The 24,230-nt window shown below is 36.5% G+C and overlaps 1 protein-coding gene across 1 annotated transcript in view; it reads right to left on the reverse strand.

The window, feature by feature from the left end:
* The window catches only part of LOC131031096 (uncharacterized), a 217,836-nt gene that overhangs the window by 188,088 nt on the left and 5,518 nt on the right, over positions 1–24,230 (reverse strand). The window contains exon 2 of the mRNA XM_057962124.2: positions 5,651–5,749. Within this exon, the coding sequence (XP_057818107.2) occupies positions 5,651–5,749 (99 nt within the window). The remainder of the gene's footprint in view (positions 1–5,650; positions 5,750–24,230) is intronic.

The raw sequence follows: 24,230 nt of genomic DNA on the forward strand, positions 1-24,230 counted from the left end.
GACTTTAACAACCTGCAAGTGAATTGAGTGTATTTCACTTGACAAAAGCACAGTATTTGAATTCCACAAAATACCTAAACCCCCTGCTACACCAGTGGCCTCCACCATGAGGTCGTTCCATCTCCTCCCTGTACTTAAAAAACCACTCGACTCATCTTTCCCTAATTTTGTTTCTTGCAACAACAATACATCTACTTTTGATTGGCCAAGGCACCTCTTGACCAATTGTCTCTTGTCAAGGGCATTGCAGCCCCTAAAATTCCAAGTTAAGATTTTCATTGTCCCTCGGAAAGGGAACTACCCTTCCACTAAAGGGTTTTTTCTAACTCTTGGCACACTCAGCAACCTCCAACTTCACACGATTAGGGTTCCTTCCTCGTGCTCACTTTTCTCCTACTTTGCATAGCTCAATTCCTGACTTAGATTGAGAGATTGTTCTCTTTTCTCTGATAGCCATATCATCTTCAAGACCCCAAATTTCATCCTCCCCTGAGCCTTCCCATGCCAAATATTCTTCTAAATCTCCATCACTGTTCCTCTTACCACAATCTCTATTTACATATTCTCCTTCTCTATACTTTACTAGTGACTCATCAATATCCTTGACCATGTCCTGAACTTGATCTACTGTGACCTAAACAATCTCTCCCTGAGTCATGTTAATTCCCACCATCTTATTTCCTTCATTATGGAGAGCCGCAATAGCCCCTTCTACTTTTGTCAGGGCTTCCCCTGCCAGGTTTGTCACTGCCTTATTACGATGAACCATTGTCATTGAAGGCTCCTTCTCCTTCCTTGGTTCAACTTAGTTTCTGCCCTACTCCAGAAAATCTAGGCATCCCTCATTAGGAGGTGTCACAACAGCATGATCAATTGCCACTTGGGTTTTATCACTGTTGCTATCATGCTTATTCCCCTCATTATAAAAATTCAATGAATCGATCTTGATCAGGTTTAGGTTGGATTTAAGGTCTACAATACAATCCATTCCTCCAATATGTCGATCCTTACCCATATCCTTACTCAACTCCTCCTACACATCCAAGTTTTGGCCCTAGTCAAGTTCTATTGCTTCTAAAATTTTGTTAACTAGTTCTTCTGAGACTGTGCACTTCTCTTTTTTGACCATGCATTGCCCATTTGTATGTCCCACACCTTTGCAAACAGACAATGCTCCAAAATGTCTTCCGCGACTTTTTGAATCCATATTCTGGCATTAGTTCTAATTTCTATAGTATTTGGTAGGGGGACACAGGGCTTCCAACTGATGCATATCCTCGCATACATGCTATAATCTTTCTCTTCAATAGCTTCATCTACTTTAATGAAAAACCCTAACTTGTTTCCAATCTTCTGGAGTGTCCCAGTCACAATATTCCCTTAGGAGGTTGTATAATATGAGCCAGATTGGGATCTCATCAATAGATGTTTTGATTGGATCAAAATTTGGTTCCCAATCTTTGACGAAAAGCCCCATACAACCCATAAAAAAGGGACCATTATTAAGAACCCAGTTTTTAAGCTTTGCATCTTCTCCAATGACCATGTAAAAAACATTCGACATGCCCTTGAACTCACAGGGGAGTTTCCAGTTTTATGCACACCATTGCTTAACCCAATTGAAAGCCGGCCAGTCCCTAGCCCACTTGATAAAGAAAGCATTCTCTCTGAAACGGGATATTGAATCGTTCCAAGCCTAAGAGTCTAAGGAAAACAAAATAACCCTATCCTGGGTCAAAGGAGTGCATACCTTTTTATTTTCCTCAGTTTTCGCGAAGTTCTTGGGTTTCCATTCCTTTGAATAAACTCCTACTTTCCTCCTTCACCTCCTCCACTGTAATAGAAAAAGCAAGACTCCAAGGCGGCGACCCCCTCTATTTCTAAAAAAGCTGCGTGGGTCTTTGAAGCTTTTTCCCTTTTGTCATTACAATTATTTCTTCCTTGCTTCTATTCCTCCCATGCCCAACTCGGCGGCTTCCACTCCCTTTGTCTTCCTTAAGCAAATCTGCCTACAATAACTTGGCCGCCATAGCCTCCATACCGGTCTAGTTTCTTGCGAAGCCCTATGAATTTCCTGGTCGACGTGCTGTTTTTGTTAGTATTATAACCAACAAGAATATTATTATAATGGATGGAAGAGATTATTGTTCGTAGTTAAAGTTTATTGATCATAGAAGAATTTTTTGCAAAAATGTAATTTTTTTCTTTTTTTACTCCATTTTTGTTTTACAAACATGAAACAAACGCTTCGCTTTGTTTTTCTTTCATCTTCCTACAAATGTATCACTATGCTTCAAATTTTGAAAAAGCTATGTTTTATATATGTATTTTTTGTTTCTTAGATTTTATTTGTTTTGAATTTGTTGTTTATAAAATGTCTTGCCATGGGAATTACAATGGCAGCTAGTTCTAACTCCACAAGCTGAAGTAAATTCAAAACAAAGAGGTCAAACTAGTAGAAAATTCATTGAAGCCCATAAAGGATTCATGGGTCAAGACAGGGGTGCTCATTGCTTCCGATGGGTGGAAAGATGCTAAAACTCGGCCCTTGATCAATGTCATTTCAATGTTCTCTAAAGACAATGTTTTTGAGTCATGGATTGTGAGGGCTAGGTAAAGGATGGCTAATTTATTGCTAATAGTCTCGTAACAGCCATTGAGGATGTTCAAATTATAATGGTCAACATAAAAAATTGTAGATTTGCTAAGATGTTGGTTGAGGAACGTTATTCACACATCTTTTGGACACCTTGCATGGCCCACTCTCTCAATCTTAGGATACAAAATATTGGGAACAAAATTGACTGGATCAGAAATTTGTATGCAAAAGTTGAGGAGATCCAAATGTTCGTCACCAACCACCACATGTGCAATGCATATTTAGATCATTTTCAAAATTGTGGCTTTTGAAGACAAGTGAAATAATATAAAATTTTATATTTTAGTTGCACTTTAGTTACTTGCAAAAAAATTATATTTTGATTGTGTACTTTGATTCTTATTTAAATATTAGTTTTAATTATTTTATTTTTTATTTTTGAATAGGTTGTTGAGATACATTTCACCTCAACACAATTACCTTGAAAAACTTGTAAAAAAATTTAAGCAGTACTTTTCAGCATGGCCACTAGCCAAACTTGGTCCATAAGGATGCATGGCAATATTGAGAGGACAAGAAATACCAATATAGATATCTTAAATACATCTGTCTATAGAAATGCCAAGAGATATCAATTGGAACTATTATATTTACCTTAAAATTATTTTATTTCACTTTAAATTATATTTACTACATGTTGACGTATGTATCTGCAGGAGTCACCTTGGGTCGATTTCACTAAATATACAATTAGTCTTCGGCTTTGTATATTTGAGGTTGACCGATAATTAAAAGATGTGCGATTTTATTTGTTTGGAAAATATATATATTTATTAAGGGGGCCGACTTTTGGGAAAGTCTGCCACCCTATGAAAGACCACCTTGCATTGTATGAAGAGTTGTCTTGGTTCGAAGGGAGCCGACCCTTGGTGAAGGGTCACCTCCGCTAGGATATAAAAGTAGATCGTCTCTCCTCACTTTGTATCAATTATTATCACCTGCAGTCCGTATCTCTCCTACAGCAGATCGAATATCTTATATAGCAGTTCGTATACCTTCATCAGCAGGTTGTGTATTTTCTACAGCAGTTCGTCAATCATCTAAGGAAGATCGATTCACACAGCAGATCATATTTCATCTAGTGTGGATTGTTTCATTCATCTAGCTTCAAGGAGTGAAGCAATTTTTTGTAAAGACATCTTGCTGTTTGATAAACATAATAATAGACATTTGATGCTGGGTTTTTCTCCCTCATGTTGGAGGGTTTTCCTAGGCTATATGTTGTGCAAATTTGATTGAATTGTCTCATATCTGCATGTTATTAATCTGATCATAAAACTAACACTATATACAAAAATATTTAAATTATATTGTATCTACATTGTTTATTTTTTCCTGATACAACTTTTTTATTTGATAATTGACATTTAGTTTTTTATATTTAAATTTTAAACTTCTTATCATTGTTCAAAAAATCATCAAAAAAAAAATTTATAAAATATATTTTTTAAAAAGAATATTGTAATTATGAAATGGTGGATTTATTTTGAATATTTTTATTTTTATTTTATATTTATATGTATCTAAAACTTATAATTTTGATGGGGGTATATTTTGTTTTATATGATGTTTATTTTAAAAATATTGTTTATAATTAATATTGATCTTTTGACATGTGAATGGTTGTCAAATTTAAGCTAAAAGATAAAAGTTTACATTAACACACTCACGCCATTTCACTCCATCCCTTGCTGCCATTGTAGAATGCCTCTCAGCATTAATTAAGCAAACGATCCTAGATGACTCTTGGTGGGATCATGTGGAGTATCTCCTTAGTTTCGTCAAAACCATTTTGAATATGATTTGTTATACTGACATGTACAAGCCTTGATTGGAAGAAATATATGATAACATTGACTCAATTATTAAAAAGATGGAAACCATCATAAATGAGAATGAACAAAACCATAAGAAACTTTCTTCAAAAAAGTGCATAAAATTATTGAAGAAAGATGGAACGCAATGACCACCCCACTATATCTTATTGCTTTTGCAGTCCAAAATACTATAGTGTTAAAATTCTTTATGAGCCAACAAGGATTGCCCCATATAGAAATTATGAAATCACTACAGGGTACAAGACAGCATTTCATAGACTCTTCCCTAATCCTAATTTATAACATGTAACCATGAGCGGGTTCATTGATTTTGTACACTCAAATGGTCAAATTACTGAGGCTCTTCATAGTAAGTTCAAAAAGAATGCTCACACTTGGTGGCACTTCGATAGCCAACAACCCCCTTGCAATCAATTTTTTATCACAACTTTAATAAAAAAAAAATTTAATGTTTAAATTTTCATTTAGATTTTTCTTATTTTTATTTTTATAATGTATAACTCTATATCTCTACTTTGTCTCCATAAGTTGCTAGTTCATCTACGTCTGAGAGGAATTGGAACACATACTCTTTAATCCACTTAGTAAAATGCAATAGATTGCACTCCAAAAAAGATAGAGAACATAGTGCATGTGCATTCCAACTTGCACTCTTTCTTTTAACTAGCTGTGCACCTATCAAACAAATTAAATTATTTACAAAATTTCATCTTGTAACTAAACAATATCATGAAAAACCCCAATTATAGGGCACCATAATCATTTGAAAACAAATCCCCAAAAGAGTTGCTTTTAAAAATTAGACTAATGATAACAGGAGTAAATTTTCAAACTGAAGCTAAAAACTTAAATAGAATATCAAGATAAAAAAATTTAGCTTATGGTATACAGTATACACTATACAGAGCTATTCTGCATACTCAACAAATCAGATGCCATTTAACAAATAAATCACCTTTCCCTGCTTACCTATGATGATCTTTACAGCAAAGAATTGTAGATTTAATATCTAAGCAGATCAAACTAATTCAATAAATTGCAATAATGAGCCACATAACCTAAAATCAATGACAGATATTGTATGATTTATGTTTAAGATTTCTCATGCTAACAAACCACTGCCTAAAATATAAACTAGTGTCACAGAACTTACAGTTCGCAAGCGCTTAACACCATTGCGACCAGCTGCTAGGTGTCCATCTTGAGCATTAGTTCCCGAGAGAGAAAATATTGATACAGAACTACCATCATCCTGATCCAATTAGTCCGTAACATGGTAAACAATTCAAGGAAATTAAAATCACAATTAAGATCATAATTCATAAGCAGATGTTACACAAAATCATTTCAGAAATACATTTACGATTTCTGTAACTGCTAACAAGTTCAGTAATCTCACAGATTCCTATTTCTTCTAGAAAAAAAATTTATTGCTTTTTTAGTCAATTCTTTCTAAACCATTATATCAGATGGGAAAACGGAGACACAAATGAAAAGTAATGTTATAAACCTTGTACACTTGAAAAAATGAAAAAACCATCCCAAAAGAGAAGATTGTTAGACATGCTAGCAAAAGCTAAGTATTAATAAGTTCAAAATGTTGAAATATGTAGCATCGGTCAGATGAACCAAATGTCTAACTGGCCTTATGGCCTTAGACAATTGTATTGTATTTATCCGTATATCTATCCTTACTATTCTGATCACATATACATATATATTTATGTAATCATTTAAGTATTGATTGGTAATGTTATGATTAATATTACAATTAATATTATGAATAATTTGTAACAGCCTTGTGTTACTAGTTATTCATAATATTAATCATATTATATTAATTCATCAATTAACATTATTGGTTCATTGCAAATGACGGCATATAACTCTCAATTTGTTTAACTGATTATATCTATTAAGAACCCGACGATATTATCGGGAATCATTCTTTAGTTAAACCAACGCGACTCCACGTAGGAGTCACAACTCTCAATTTGTTTAACTGATTATATCTATTAAGAACCCGACGATATTATCGGGAATCATTCTTTAGTTAAACCAACGCGACTCCACGTAGGAGTCACAACTCCTTGGGGAATCATGTTGGTTCCACAAGGAGTCGTGACTCCTTCGTGGACCAATGTCGTTGTATACATATACCTTGCTGTCGATGGAAGCAAAGGTAAGTAAGAAAACAAATACATTAGCAGGTCGACATTCAGGAATAGCGACTATCGTGGAAGGAATAACAAACAGTGTGTATTACGTCTTCTATTCTGCATCCACGTGAATAGAAGGCAAGGTTAATGTGTGAAGCATGATTATCAAATAAGAAAGGCAGATCAATATTATAAGATCAGATCCGCCTTTACCTTCAGCCTGTGCATTGTCATCTACAGATCATGTTTGGTCTACTGCTGATCGTATTATATAGCAGATTGACTTCATTCTTCAGCCACAGCGAATTCTTTAGAAGAGCAAACTTATTACGTACAAATCGTAGTGTTGTATGACAGATTAACTTGTTCATATAGCTTCAAGAAGTGAAGCAATACTATAAAGTCATATCCAGATTTGATATATATATATATCAGAGATATAATTTCCGTGCTCGGGGGAGACGATAACAGTATATCGTTTATGGTTGGGAGGGCAACAATGATGAGAATCATTGCCCGTGGTTAATCGAGCACACCCTATGATCACTGTGCATGATCATCCTCTTGTGATCCTAGTATTGTAACAAATTTAACACAAAAAGGATACTAGAAGTTATCAATTAGCCGATATGAATAGTACAACTCCTTAACATGCCAACATACTCTCTTTTTATGAGACCATCTCTGTCAGAAATGAAAGCCACGCATATAGTCACTTTCAATAAAATAATATTCTTTCTTGCACGTAATCTCCAATAAAGTTGGCCCTTACAGAATGATATTATGGCAAAACCAAGGAGAGAGTCTTTGAATATTCCTGGCAATATTTAATACTCCCAACTGTACTTTAGTAATTCATTCCAAGTACAGACAAACAAATGAATCAGATCTCATAACCAACATTGAATGTATAACAAACCCTTCTAAATCAATATTTTGAACAAAGCACTGGGAAATCATATAAATAACAACATACCCTCCATATTCTGCAACATATATAGATTCTGAAATTCGGAAATTGGTTTTCTATGAAGACCTCACCAATTTCTGTACACCAATCATTAATCCAACTGAGAAATTTGATTGATTTCTCCAAGACCACCTAGGACAGATATATCATTGCCAAAAATGGTAATTTCCTAGGCTCCAATCCCAAGAAACAAATTTGAGAAACTCTTAAATCTATACTACAGAAAATCATTAATTGCATATATTTCATCAAATCCATAGTTCCTTTTATAATATCATTTGACAGTTCCCGTACAGCTACTAGCATTAATTAAGTGACTTTAATTAATCTCACTTTCCTAAAGTTACTTTATTAATTATTTAATATTACCCTTTAATTGGAATTTAGGAAATAATTATAATTAATTATTATTTATTTCCCCTTTCTGATATATTTTAGCCTTGGGAATTAAATAATATTTCATTTCTCCAACCTGTCCAAGATGGGACATTACAAAGGGTGTACAATTCTTTAGTCCAAAACTGCCAATACATTCTAGTTTGGGATCCAAGAGATCATTTATCCTTGATAAGAGATTCAAAAGCATGTGAAAGAGCGTGATAGAGTAAGAGACACAACTTGTGGTATAGGGTATGTGGCAGAGTTACCTGGGGACGCGTCCCCGACCTGAAAACCCTCGTCCCCGTCCCGGGGACATTTCAGGGACTTGGGGACGGCCAAGGGACGTTTCCCCCCATCCCCAAATTGCCCTGTTTTTTGAGGGGACGTCCCCGAAACGGGGGGACGCCTGCCCTAGCTCTGGGGGACGTCCATACATCCCGGGGACGGCTGGGGACGGCTGGGACGTCCCCAATCCGTCTCGGGGACGGCCAGACGTCCCCCATTCTAAGGCCCTTAAAAAATATTAAAAAAATATAAAAAGTTGTATTTTCAATTTATTATTTAAATTTTCTAATATAGGCCCCTTATTAATTCAAACTGTTATTAAAAATTAAAAAAAATAAAAGATAACATTAATTAAATTTTAAATTTATTAATTTAATTCATAATTTTGACAATGAAACTATATGGTAGCAGTGTAGCCTTTGGGCATTTTGACACAAAGATTAGAAAATCGCCAAACTCGGCGAGTCAATAGAAAAATAAAAATAACACCCAACGCCTTTATAGAAAAATAACACCCGCTGCCCCTTGACCCTGCAAGGGGTGATGCCCCTTGACCCCACCTTGGGGGCGCTGCCCCCAAACCCCTGTTGAAAAATATGGGGGAAACTGCGTCAATAGAAGTAGGGAAAATTTAACCTCTGAGTCTATTGATATGCATATTGACAATGTGAATGAATTGAAATTCTGATTTATGAATGCATAATTGCATATTGTCTATTGAGTATTAACAATGTTGTATGTTCAGAATTTACATTCTAAAATGTTTTCAACTTTTCATAGTATCATACACATGCTATATCCATGTTTTATTGTTTTCATATGAATATAATGTATGTATGCGTGCTTTATCCATGTTTTCATATGAACATTTAGAATTTTGAAATTTTCCTATATGTTTTAAATTTTTCCTATATTTTATATAGCCGTCCCCCACCATCCCCAAATTTGGCAAAAAAATTTGTTGTCCCGGAAACGCGTCCCGCCGTCCTCTGCTGTCCCCATGTAATGCCCCGCCAGGAAACCCCGAAGGGATTAAGCCAAAACACAAGAATAAGGTGCAATAATTTTATTTTTTTTAACGTTACACCACATTAAGATACAACAAGATAACAAAGATTCAGATTACATAGCGGAAGACATCAACTCACACCTAAAGAGTTTCCCAACGAGATTACTTAAATTTCACAATTCACTTAACTCACACAATTAATCCAATAAGCTACTAATCTAACAATGAGATAATTCTTAATCAGGATAATTTCTTTCAAAGGACTGAAATGCAAATCACAAGCAAGGATTCATCATTAAGATCCATTCATAATCCTCATTCAAGTTTTTCATTTAAAATTACAAGCCATACATCTAATATCTAACACAGTAGAATTTCCTCATAAACATAAGAGATCTTTTCAAGCATGCTTAATTTCTTTAACAACAACTGAATATATTCCATTACTCTAAGTTACATTCTTTCATACTCCAATTTATTGCATTTTAAAAGACGATTACATACATGCATCTACGATAAATCTCATCTAAACCACTTAAGCATTCGATCAACATGGCATTCAAAAAAGAACTGCATAAAAGCATTAAGAGCTAATTCCATTTATCCACTTAACCATTCTAACATAAGCTAATCATACATGATAAAGCTGAATAAAGGAAACATGAGAGAATACATCACATAACACCATAATGATCTCGGAGTTCACCCCTAAAGGGCTACATCTCCGGGTCTGCTCAATTGCAAGACCCCTCTGATAATTAATAAAGTTAAGAATACAAGAGGATACACCATTACAATCCGGCCATCAAGGCGAAATATAAACAGTATACAAGCGACCGCATCGGTCAATAAATACATGAACGATCCCTGAAAAGAACAGGATCCAGCTGAACATAATCAAAGCTAATACAAAGGTCCAGAAGAGCATCCATAACACTGAGCCATCACCACCCAAGGTCTAACATGAAACCGACACTCACAAGGGCAGAGACAAACAGGACGACCCACAAATGTACTCTTAACAGGACAAAACGACAACACACTAGCGAACGTAGGGACAAGTGTCATCACACAACCTGGTATGGTTACCATGGCAAGTCTTCATAGGTCCCGGCCCCATACACTGGGTTACCCTGGCAACCTAATCCGAACTTCCGGTCCATCCAAGCCTCATGTGGACCCACACATCCTCTCGTGAAGACAAGGATGGTGGTTTGCCATTTCAGGCCTTCTCACAGCATGTCGAGTCTATGATAGCACTCGTCCCATGTGTGAGGCACAATTATCTTACTTAGAGATTACATTCTAATCTACTTAAAGGTTATCACTTATTAGACTCACTTTCGACGGGTTACCCAGCAGCCACTTTGGGCGCGGCCCCCAATCGAAAGCCACTTTCCCATACGACACTAGACTAAACTCCGACGAACTCAAAACCAAGGAATACACATGGTCAGACAAACGGAGTTCAAGAAGAGAGAGACAACCATCAGGTCAAACACGACTCCATGATGATCACTTACTGACGGTACTCTAACTAGAGACCTGACAAACTAAGGTCAACCACGAATCATCATTCGACACCTACACAAGGGATATGACCAACTACGACAACACCACAATACAACAGTCAACTCGAAATCGAGGACTGAAAAAGGTACCCCAAAACATTCTATACGACCGGGACCTATCAAACAAAGCACTCTTGCCATTTCATAATTAAAGGTGAATACAGAAATTAAACTCGCAAAGGCAATAATCAGAAAAGACAATATTTCCTCAAATGATTTAATCATTAAAAGTCGATCAAGATTTCTACAAGATCTAAATCAGATTACAGTTATCTGCCTCATCTAGGATAGGTTGTTCTTGGTTTTCTAACTCTCTAAGGTTCAAAGCATCAAACAGACATATTAAGCCATAATGAGTTCTTAAACCAAACTCATATTAATCAAATTCAGACAACCATTAAACAATTAAATAAGATATTAAATCTCCAATCAAAACGTCATTAACATACTGGTCCAAAACCAACCTCTACAGTTTCGCATTTTTCAAACCCAGATGCATAATACGAATCACAGAAATATAAATATAAAGGAAATTCAATTGTAGATACTCATTTCCAAACGCACATCGTTTAAATTCAAATACCCAACGATAAATATTTCACTACTTCTCAATTACTCAAATGATATGTTCTAAGATAATATTAACATCATCAATTAGTAATTACATCGTATTTCAACGATTTTCCAATAACATACTATTCTCTATTATTTTTAAACAATACTACCTCAATTAGCCAAGTGCTCTATTCAGCTAGAAGGTGAGATCTAGATTTATTAATCCAAGATCAATCAGAATATAATCAATGATATTCAGTTGCGAAGTTAACAATTTTAGAACTTAATCAGGAAGGGAGCATAAGTCATGAAATGAGATTGAATAATTAATTCACCTATAAACTCCATTATAACAATTAATCAATATCCAAATAACATTTATCAAGATTAATGCCACCATAATCCTAATTAAGAAACTAAATAAAACTTAACATTAAAATGATATTAATATCATATGCATTTTTTTTTTGAATAACAAAAAAAAATACATAAAAAAAAAACGATTTAAAAACTATTTTAAAAAAAAAAAAAAACGCATTATATATAAAAAAAAAGGGGGAGGGCGGGTCGTGCCCTAACCCTAGCCGGGGAAATCCCGAGCGGCGGCGCCACCGCGGTGCCCGCAGGCTCCGCGGCCACCGCGGCTCCTGCGGTCACTGCAGTGCCGCAGCCACAAGCGGGCTGCGAGCGTAAAGAAAGGGAACGGGGTAGGAGAAAGGGGAGCGTGCGGGGGAAGGGGAGGAGGAGCGGGTGGAGCTCCGCTCCCCGCCCTCCAACCCCAACAACAATTCGTTTTAATAAACAAAAAACTCGCCCAGTTCGGTTTTTATGCGTTTAACACAGCGCTAAATAATAAAAAACACAGTTCGAAAATTCCTCCTATATAATTTTTTTGAAACAACGAAGAAATTTGTTTATAAATTTCGGTTTATAATAAAATCCGTTTTCAACGAAATTTGTTTTGGGTATCAAGTTTTTGTTGATGGAATTCATCCATTCCAAACACAAAAAAAAAAGGTTTCCAAACACCCAAACAGCAATGAAGAATAACACACCTCAATTAAAAATTTCCAGCCAAACTCATAATGGACAATCAAATTGATTTTTCAATTAACAAATTCATTCCTTTCAACCAGAACAGTAAATTCTTTTGGCAACAAGAAAACAATTCAGAATCCTACCTTCACACGCAATCCTGGAATAGCTGAAGGAGAGCCCACCTGTCAGATCCAGCAAAATTACTTCCCAAAACCCCCAAAATTTCTTTCCAACCAAAAATTCTCCAAAAATGTCCATCCCCCAATTTTCCCCAAATTTTGGGTTATATGGAAGAGTTGACCAAAATTCCATTTTTGGAATTAAAATTTTTATTTCCAAATAACTCTCCAAATAATTCCTTTTTAAACTATTAGCAACAATTAACTTGCTTTTCAATTCCAAAATCGATTTCTCAATCAACTGAAATTTAATCTTTCTAATTTCAAAAGCCAACAGAATACAATCAATCTATTGCGATAAAATACAAAACTTTCTTTTTCAACAGCATATATAAAATGCATTTCATATTCAAAATCAATCATTAATCGAACTTACTTCCAATTTAAAACGAGCAATCCAATAACAACGAAAATCGCATAACGAAATCCCGATTAATCTAGTCCATTAATCTCTAATGCACAATTACATATTTAATCAAGATAATTACTAAGGACTACTTAATCAAATTAACCAAACACACCAAGCACGCAAATCGAGAAAGCCAACCAAACAGATGACTCGCAAACCCAAACAAGAAGGGGATACCGACGACGACTGGCGATGCTCACTTGAGCACGACTAAGGTCAACTAGGGTCTTACGACCACCTAATCCAACTCTAAGGATTAAAAAGGTACACTCAAACCTGCAATCCAGGTGAAGACGAACCTCGCACTCATACGGCGTTGTACCTGAAATTTCCTGCAACCAAGAGTCATACATGCATACATATATAAAATTTAATGAAAGCGTTAGCTCAATATTAATACCACGGAATAGGTACACTAACAACTTGCATACAACTAGTGTGAAAACCACATCAACAGCTATGCGTTAAATCAACATCTGACTATAACATAATATTAAGATAAACTAATCAAGATTAAACCCAGGTTAGAGATTGATTAGGGTAGGGGTACTACACCCCATCCCGGAAACTTGGGGTAACTTTGGTAAGTGGCCTATTTGATCCAAGTTCTAGATTATTTTTATCCAAATAATCTCTTGGGGGTCAGAATCAGGTATGTGGCCTATTTGCTCCAAGTTCCAGATTATTTTTATCCTAATAATCTCTTGCAGGTCAAAGACTAGGCAGTGATGTTACTTTTGAATCCTCTATCTCTTGTGACCGGAATGAATTGGAGTTTGTGAGGAGTCACTTAGGGTGTGTTGTGCATTCTAACCACATTGTGAAAGATCGGTATCCACAATCTATGAATCATACATGGGAACCAAGTTAAAAAAAAATTGATATTGTGACATTCCACGATGGTTTCACTACTCCGTACATCATGTAGACACAATCTCCTACTATCATATTCAAGAGACACAAGGTATGTAAAGATTTTTATACCATGGATTTAGAGAGCATTGAAATAATTTTGGGTTTGCAATGGCTACATCCCATTGAAGAGTTAACTATGGAGAGCAAGAGGTTATCCTTAGGAAAGATGCTTCATTATGTTAATGCTTGGTTTGGTAATGTTGGGTTTGTCTTGGGGATAAGTGTGGGCTGCAAGATGCATGAACCAAAGGTTACTGAGGAAATGGTTTCAGACTTTATATTTGCTGATTTCTATAATCCTAGCTATTACAATTCATTGTTATCAAATGAACAAGTGTTTGCTGTCACAAGGTTGAAATGTTCCAGGCGTATGCAGTTCCTTGTGCATGGATTTTCTGCTATTGATCAGTTATTCTGAGCTTCCAAATCATTAAATAGAGCTGATTAATTACTGTTGTATCAATTGTATATTGCTGATGATTACATTTTCAGACTTGAGATATGTTGCAACTGAAAAATTGATTGCTCAAAATAATCGGATGAATTATTCAACGATATACAACCGTATATAACGAGTTTACAACAACGTTCTAAACTAAGAACTAGTCGTTTTAAGTGAAAACTAAAAAGATAAAAGATTAAAAAACTAAGTAATAAAAAGCTAACTATGCGTCTTTATTAAAGAAGCAATAGTTACACTTAAAAGACTAAACAAACTAAATAAGTTGACTAAAAAGCTAAATAGCTAAATAAGTTGACAACTAAGATGACCACTAAGAATAGAAGATGACCATTATAGAATAGATATTAATATTATTTTAATACCCTCCCTAATTGTCATTGTACTCAATACCCTATAGAAGACACTGCAGGTCGTTTGATCACAAATGCAAAGAACACTCTACTGCTACGGAGACACTCCCAGGATCTACAGAATGTAAATGACCAAGAGTACCAAAAGCCATCCAAGCTAATGTAGCCCTCACACGCGAATTAGAGATCTGGCACACACGAATTACTAAAGCCTGAAACCATGATTTTGGGGAAAAATCAACAAACCCTTTTGCAGAAGAGTATTGAGCACTATTTGCTCCAACAACTCCAAAACAGACTGCAAGATACCACGGTTGCAAATGTTTGCCCTAGCAGTGCGACCCAAAACTGATTGCAACAAAGCACGATTTTTGAGGAAAAAACCGTCAAAACCCTGAAAACTGGATTTACAAATCATCGTTTTTGTGGAAAAAATGGTAAAACCCAGATAAATAAAATCTCACATGAACTTCACGAATTACAAATGATAATTTTTAAAGAACAATTATAGACCCTACGAACAATTTTTTTAAGAAAAAATCGTGAAAACCCTACAAACAATTTTTGAGGAAAAAATCGCGAAAACCCTTAAAATGTCACATGGCAAAACACCAGATATCGCACGGCAAAAGCCTGATTTTTGAGGGAAAAATCAAGCAAAACCCTCCCATAATTTTTTGTGGAAAAAAACAGAAAACCGACAAACAATTTTTCAAGAAAAAATCGTGAAAACCCTAAGACCTGTAGGAGAAGAGGCCTTGCCCAAATCAATCTGTTGAAGGCAACGATATTTAAATATCGTCAACATGTGCTGTTTTCCAGGTGTTGTAGTTGCGGTTGTTGAACTTCTGGTTGTGTTCCAACATGAAGTTGGTCAAAGATGCCAACACGAAAACCGAGGTTGAACAAGGTCAACCTAGTGAAGGCACAAGACAGAAGAATCTGATGAAAAATCAAAATAGAAGTAGCTGAACAAAGAATCTAAGACCCTGGAACGTAATGCACGAATCCCAATGCACAAGTTGCAGAAAACTCAAAAATTTTCCTGCAAACCCTAGGTCACAGAAAAATAATCAGCAACAAAAAATTGGCACAACTCCTGAGGCAAAATCTGGGCAAGGAACCCAAGGCAAAAAGCTAACACGGAATCCAAGGCAAGTAATTTTGGGAAACCCCGAAAAGAAATTTCCTTCTAAAAAAAAATATCTGATTTTGCTTAAAAAACCAAGTAAAACAAGAAATAATATGATTTCAAAAAATTCTTGTTGATGCCCTAGCCACCGCATAGGTCAAGAAACCAGAAACCCTAGTCGGTGCCAAAAATCAGAAACCCTGAAAAAAATTGTGAACCCTAGATTACGAAAAAATCGTGAAAAAATAAAACTCGAAAAATATGGCCACCACCGTAAAAATTTCCACCAAAAATCACGTGAAGGCGCAAACTAGGCCGAAAATCGCGCACGGAAATAACCCGACAACCAAAACACGAAATTCGGCACTCATTGCACAGGATAACGTGGAAGAAATCTCGTCGTTGCCGTAACGCAAAAAATTCCGCAAACCACCAATAGTGTCGCGCGTGCCGTCGCTAAAAAGCCACAAATCACGGGCTAAAAAACCCGTCAAAACTGCCGCCGAAAATAAAACCAGAAGCATATGCGTGGATGAAAATAACAGAGGTCATGTGAAACCAGCATGAAGACCCTCTGTGAAATAGGTGAGTAAAGCAGGTCGAGTCGGAAAAAAAAAATCGCGAAATTCGCCCAACAAAGGCCGGCCACGCAGATTGCAAGAAATGGGAATCACGGCTGAAAAGGCAGGAAAATCAAACACTGCTAAAGAAATCCGCCCAGAAAAACGCAATCAGAAACCCTGCGAAAAAAAAACTCCTTGACCACGAACCAGCCTTAGAAAAAGCAGAATCATTTTTTTCATAAAAAAACAATTAAAAAAAACTAGAAAAAATTCCAGAAAGGAGGCCACGAATTTTTTAATAAAAATTAGCCAAACTTTAAAGAATCCCATTGACCCGCTCTCATACCATGAAAAATTGATTGCTCAAAATAATCAGATGAATTATTCAAAGATATACAACCATATGTAAAGAGTTTACTAGACGACATTCTAAATTAAGAACTAGTCGTTTTAAGCGAAAACTAAAAAGATAAAAGCTTAAAAAACTAAATAATACAAATCTAACTATGCATCTTTAATAAAGAAGCAATAGTTACACTTAAAAGACTAAACAAACGGTACAACCTGAGTTGGCCTAGTGGTGGAGAGCTTGTGCTCTTGAAAAAGACGTCACAAGTTCAAATCCCATAAGGGGGTAGGGTATGTACACCTTATCGGCTTTGGCCCATTACCAATCAAAAAAAAAAAAAAAGACTAAACAAACTAAATAAGTCGGTTAAAAAGCTAAATAGCTAAATAAGTCAACACCCAAGATGACCACTAAGAATAGAAGATGACCATTATAGAATAGATATTAATATTATTTTAATAACAACTGCATGTCTTATTGTTGAAAATGGATAGCTAAGTTCGGATTATATTTTAATGATGCCTAGTGGCAATTAAAATATTAATCATATTGTAATATTAAGCGATTGCATATCTAATAGGGTTGGGCCCAAAATGTAACATGAAAGACATATTATTAAGTTATTGGGCTAGACCCAAGTGTAGCGTGATAAAGCAAAACAATATGACATTGGGCTGGGCCCAAAATGTAACGTGTAAGAGCAATTAAACAACTATTGGGTTGGACCCAATATCCAACGTGGGAATACACAATAATAACTTATTATTCTTGCAAGCCGACCTGAGGGTGATTAGCGCCTAAGGTTAGTATATAAATGCATCAAGGTGAAGTCATTTGATATATACAATACAATTCATATTCCTTTGATCTGCTCTGCTAGCAGTGATTCTCTCCAAGGCGAACTTGTGCAAGGCTATCATGCAAGGTTGAAATATAGCAAAGTTGTCAAAGTATCTTGTGCAAATCAGATCCAGACTGCTGTTGTTTCGCTTTATCATCTGCTGTTAAAGGGCTGCACTCAACACTGATTTCTGGAACTGAAATCTGAAATAAGTCTTGTAAACTATCTACATTTGAGCTAATACATAACACATTTAAAGGCTGGGTTTTTCACCTCCAGGAGAGAGGTTTTCCCAGGGTATTGGTGGCTTGTGTCTTGTGTTTATTGTTGTTACTGTTCTTGTGTCTTGTGTTTTATTGCTGTTACTATTTATACACAGTCTGATTATAATCAAATTGGTTACATTAAAATCTGATTGCTTAAAACTAGCATGGTACTAGAGCTTTAGGTTCATTCAAATAATCAGATTATTAGTTGCCCTTCACTTTCAGCTTGCTGTTTTAGTTTTGCAAAATGGTTACAGGTCTGAAACTAGAAGATAGACTTGAAGGTGCCCTAAATTTTACATCATGGAAGGTTCGTGTCCTCCTTGCACTTGAAGAATTAGAGCTGTTACAGTTTGTGGAAGATATGGATCTGACTGAACCTTCGAATCCGGAAGAGCTAAAGCAATTCAAGAAGAATGCTCTCAAAGCTAAGAAGTTCCTTATTGATTCCGTGAAGGATCATCTTGTTCCAGTCATCTCCAAATTGAAGACAGCCCGAGAGATGTTCAAACATCTAGAGGGGATATATGAGATTAACAACATCAGCCGGACACTCACATTGAGGCAGCAACTTCTTCAAGTCAGAATGTGCAAAGGAGATTCAATCATATCCTTCTTCATGAAGATTTCAGAATTGAAGGACCAACTCAGCGCCATTGGAAGCGAGGTTGTGGACAAGGATATTGTCATGATTGCATTGAATGGCCTTCCTGACTCTTGGGATCCCTTCATTCAAAGCATAAGTGGAAGAGCTGAATTCCCTCCCTTCGATCGCCTATGGTCAGATTGCATTCAAGAGGAGTCTCGCCTAGCTGCTAGAGAAATGCATAAAGGCTCTCATGGAGGAGATCAACATGTGCTTGCATCTCAACATGTTAAAAGGAAGGGATGCCATTGGAAGAACAACAACTTCAAAAGAGATAGAGACTTTAGACCTCCAGCTTTCGATTCAAGGAAGAAGCCAAGGGATCTTTCACATGTCCGTTGTTTCAAATGCGACAAGCTTGGAGATTATGCCAAAGAATGTCAGAATTCGCCCATGCAAGGGGAGGCCAACCTGAATGAAGTTGCAAACTCAAAGGATAATGAAGACTATCTCTTCATTTCTGCCTTGTCCAGCAATGTGCCAACCGATTGCAACACTTGGTTGATCGACAGTGGTGCATCTAGACACATCACAGGATATCGAGAGCATCTCTCAGACTTGATGGAGAAAGAGTCCAATCTTCATGTGGTAATTGGTGATGATGCACAGTATTCGGTAAGAGGCTTTGGTAGTACTTCTTTAAATTTAGAATCTGGTATGTCCTTGCATCTTAGTGATATTTCATTTGTCCCTGGAATTAAGAGGAGTTTAATTTCTATTTCTGCCCTAGAAGATAAAGGATATCAAATAGCATTTTCTGAGGGTAAAGTACTTGCATGGCCTAAGAAATATAGTATTAAAACTGCTCGTGATATTGGAAATAGATATGATAGTTTGTATAAGTTTTCCGCTAACCCCATTCGAGCACTCATTCATGAAACTACTGAATCTAGCGAGCTATGGCATAGAAGGCTTGGTCATCTTCACTATCAGGCACTTCCATCACTTGAAAGAATGGTTAAAGGTATGCCTAAACTTAATCAATCTCATGATGATGCTTGCAAAGGAAGTGCATTAGGTAAGAACACTAAAAGTCCATTTTATAAAAGTGAAAGTAGAGCTAAAGAAAAACTAGCACTTGTTCATTCTAATCTATGTGGACCTATGTCTGTTCCTTCACCTAGCGGATTTCTATACTATGTTACATTTATAGATGATTTTTCTAGAAAGACTTGAATTTACTTTCTAAAATCTAAAGAATCTGATGAAGTGTTAAGTAAGTTTAAAGAATTTAAAGCTCTAGCTAAAAATATGTCTGGTAAAAGGATTAAAGTGTTAAGATCTGACAATGGAGGTGAATACACCTCAAGTAGCTTCAATGACTTTTGTGCAGAAACAGGAATTAAGAGGGAATTCTGCGCTCCCTACGATCCTCAGCAAAATGGTGTAGCTGAACGAAAGAATAGAACCATTGTTGAAGCTGCCAAAGCTATGATTCGTGATCAGGACCTACAGATCTTCTTATGGGCTGAAGCATCCAAGACTGTTGTGTACATTCAAGATAGATGTCCTCACTGTGTCTTGAAGAACATAACTCCCAAGGAAGCTTTCTTAGGAGTCAAACCAAATATCAGCCACCTAAGGATCTTTGGAAGTCCTGTCTATATTCATGTGCCAAAGGAAAAGAGACTAAGTTAGAGCCTTCCGGGAAGAAGGGTATCCTTGTTGGATATAGTGAATCTTCCAAGGCATTTCGAATCTACATTCTTGGTCAAAAGTACATTGAGGTAAGTAGAGATGTCACCTTTGAAGAAAATCTTGCTTTCAAGAAATCTAAAGGTTCTCTTGTTGATAATGATAAAGAAGATAATGATAATCAAAATATGGATATTGATACTAACCCTGAGATTCACAGGGAGCCTATTGAGCCTCCTGAACCCATTGAGCATGATGATTCTCCTGAGCCTCTGGTTCCAACTGATGGACCTAAAGATATTACAGTTAGCAAGAAAAGACCACTTTGGGTTAGAAGCACAATTCAAGATGCAGAAAAGTTTGCAGCTCCTAGTGACACTTTCAGAGAAAGTAAGAGACCTCAAAAGCTCCCTAACTATGTTGCAATGATGTACAATATCATTGAGGCTGAACCATCCAGCATAGAAGAAGCTATAAACCAACAAGCATGGAAGTTAGCTATGGACAAAGAGGATCAATCCATCATCAAGAATGATGTTTAGGATATTGTGCCTAGACCTAAAGGTAAGTCTATTGTTTCTTCCAAATGGTTGTTTAAAATTAAAAATGTTGTTGATGGTAGTATAGAGAAATATAAAGCTAGATTTGTAGCTCGTGGTTTTTCTCAAAAGGAAGGCATGGATTATGAAGAAACATTTGCCCCTGTTGCTAGATATACTTCTATTAGAACTATTATAGCTATTGCTGCAGCCAAAGGTTGGAAATTACATCAAATGGATGTAAAGACTGCCTTCCTTAATGGTGTTATTGAGGAAGAAGTTTGTATTGAACAACCTGAAGGTTATGAGATTCATAATAGGGAGACTCATGTGTGCAGATTGAAGAAAGCTCTCTACGACCTCAAGCAAGCTCCTAGAGCTTGGTATGAGAGAATTGATAAGTACTTAGTTAGTTTAGGGTTTTATAAGAATGATGTTGATCCTAACATTTACTTTAAAGTATTTAATGGTGAAATGTTAATTCTGATTTTATATGTTGATGATTTGTTTCTAACTGGTGAAGATAGTCTCATCATTAGGTGTAAGAAAGAATTAGCTACTGAATTTGAAATGAAGGATTTAGGTCTAATGCATTACTTTCTAGGGTTAGAAGTTTGACAAAGACCTAATGAAATTATTCTAAGTCAAGGTAAATACACTATTGATATATTGAAAAGATTTGGTATGATGGATTGTAAACCTATGTCTACTCCTATGGAAACTAACTTGAAGAAGTTGAGTCTTTCTGCAGCTAACTCTGATTTTGCAGATCCTTCAAAGTACAGGCAGTTGATTGGATCCTTGATGTATCTAGTCAACACTAGACCAGACATTTGCTATGCAGTGAGTGCACTTAGCCAATTCATGAACCAGCCAAAGCATGTTCACTTGGTGGCAATTAAGCACATCCTGAGATACTTGCATAGAACAATTGGCTATGGGCTGAAGTATCCAATCATCACAGTAATAAATTTGGAAGGCTACTCTGATTCTGATTGTGCTGGAAGTGTTGCTGACAGGAAAAGCACTTCAGGAATCTGTTTCAGCTTTGGTTCCGCCATGATCTCTTGGGCCAATAGGAAACAATCCTCAGTTGCATTAAGTACTGCAGAAGCTGAATACATTGTTTCAAGTGTGGCAACTAGAGAAGCAATTTGGCTTCGCAAGCTTCTTGCTGGGTTGTTTGGACAACCTTGGAAATCCACTGTTATTTATTGTGATAATCAAAGTTGCATTAAAATGTCTAACAATCCCGTGCTTCATGACAGGTCAAAACATATGGAAACTCATTATCACTATGTTCGTGATATGGCACAAAGAGTTGCCATCCAGCTGAAATATATCAACACTGATGAACAGGTTCCAGATGTTCTCACCAAGCTTCTAGCTCGAGTGAAGTTTGTGTACTTCAGAGAGAAGCTTGGAATTGTGGAGAACACAGCATTGATTGAGAGGGAGTCTCAATCTCAGTAATGCAATTTAGTTTGCATCCTCCACCCTCTGCGGGCAATGCAAGGTGATAGTATTTTCTTCTCTGGGAGAAGGTTGAGGTGCAAGACCTCTTCCACCCTCTGCGGGCAATGCAAGGTGGATCCATCCTCTGCAGGCAATGCAAGGTGGGAAGTTTTGTTGGTTTCTAGCAGGTCAACCTTCATCATCTGCGGGCAATGTAAGATGAAGAGGATCATGATGTATTATTACAATATGTGATAGCTTGTTATAATCCTCTCTAGCTAAGAGGGAGTTTGAAAATGGATAGCTAAGTTCGGATTATATTTTAATGATGCCTAGTGGCAATTAAAATACTAATCATATTGTAATATCAAGCGATTGCATATCTAATAGGGCTGGGCCCAAAATGTAACGTGAAAAGACATCTTATTAAGTTATTGGGCTAGAACCAAGTGTAGCGTGATAAAGCAAAACAATATGACATTGGGTTGGGCCCAAAATGTAACGTGTAAGAGCAATTAAACAACTATTGGGCTGGACCCAATATCCAACGTGGGAATACACAATAATAACTTATTATTCTTGCAAGTGGACCTGAGGGTGATTAGCGCCTAAGGTTAGTATATAAATGCTTCAAGGTGAAGTCAGATTTTAATGTAACCAATTTAAGCTAATACATAACACATTTAAAGGCTGGGTTTTTCACCTCCTAGAGGGAGGTTTTCCTAGGGTATTGGTGTCTTGTGTCTTGTGTTTATTGCTGTTACTGTTCTTGTATCTTGTGTTTTATTGCTGTTACTATTTATACACAGTCTGATTATAATCAAATTGGTTACATTAAAATCTGATTGCTTAAAACTAACACTTATAATATGTTGATGAACTGCTGTTTTAAAATTGGTCAGATCAAGAAGGTTCCTTCAACAATAAAGCACTTGAAGAGAACATCTCAAGAAGTTCTGCCAGCAGCAGATGAAGTTGGTTTTCAGAAGGATTTAGTTAGCCTTAGGGAAAATGATAGACTGATGAAAGTGACTGTGGCAGAAATCCGGAATCTATATGGGCAAGGTGGTGCTGGAGGTAAATTGTATGAGGACATGTTTAATGAAGGTGACAAAATAGTAGTCATGGGTACAAATTTAGATTTAGCCGACGAAGTTGAAGAGTCAAAACAACGGATTGAGGAGAAATCCGACTTTCATGATGTTTCTATTGCGGATGATGAAACAATTTCCTCTACACCAGCAATGAACAAGGAGCCAAGAAAGCTAATGGATAGGGCAGAAGATCAGGAGAGGACTCTAGAATGGTGTAAGGAATGGATGGAGAGAATTAAGCATGCTAAGATGATAGCTGCTCAAGCAAGAGAGAACTTGCAGAAAATTAAGCGAAGGCATGGACACATGGGTTCACAATATGAACAAGAGATGAGTTTTCATATTGAGTTTTGTGATTCAAGATCCTGCATTGAGAGTCCAGAAAATGCATTCAAATGATCAACACAGTCCAAATTTTCAACTGATAGTGCTGAAGGCTTTAGTGGACGATGTGCCAAAGGAAATGAGTGGTGAAGAGATTGGAGGCTGGATATCATGAGGTTGCATGGGCAGCCCATTCTTATGAGTCTTCCAACTTTTCTTCCATGGAAGATATGTTGACTCATGATGTTGATCTCACCAGGCAAATCATTGTGTGATAAGTTTGAAATTCATTGTTTCATGAGGTCATCTCTTTGTGATGGCTTGGGTTTAGTGAGATGGATGTATTGGTGAAAGTGCATGAGTAGACAAAATCTTAAGAGTCAATTTTCATCAGCATACACTGTGAGGTTTGAAGGCTTTCCTATGTTGTTTTCAGACCTTGCATTGTTGAGTGCAGCTGATTGCACAAGTTAGTGCCAGTGGGATTGTTCTTCCACCTACAAGCCTTGGAGAATTGATGAGACGCCAGCTGATGGAGTTTGAATGAGAGATGTTTATCTTGTCTCGAGAATACATAGGTATTTTTCAATAGAACATGTTGGAAG

This window comes from Cryptomeria japonica, chromosome 7 (genome assembly GCF_030272615.1).
Source record: "Cryptomeria japonica chromosome 7, Sugi_1.0, whole genome shotgun sequence".
Lineage (NCBI taxonomy): Eukaryota > Viridiplantae > Streptophyta > Pinopsida > Cupressales > Cupressaceae > Cryptomeria > Cryptomeria japonica.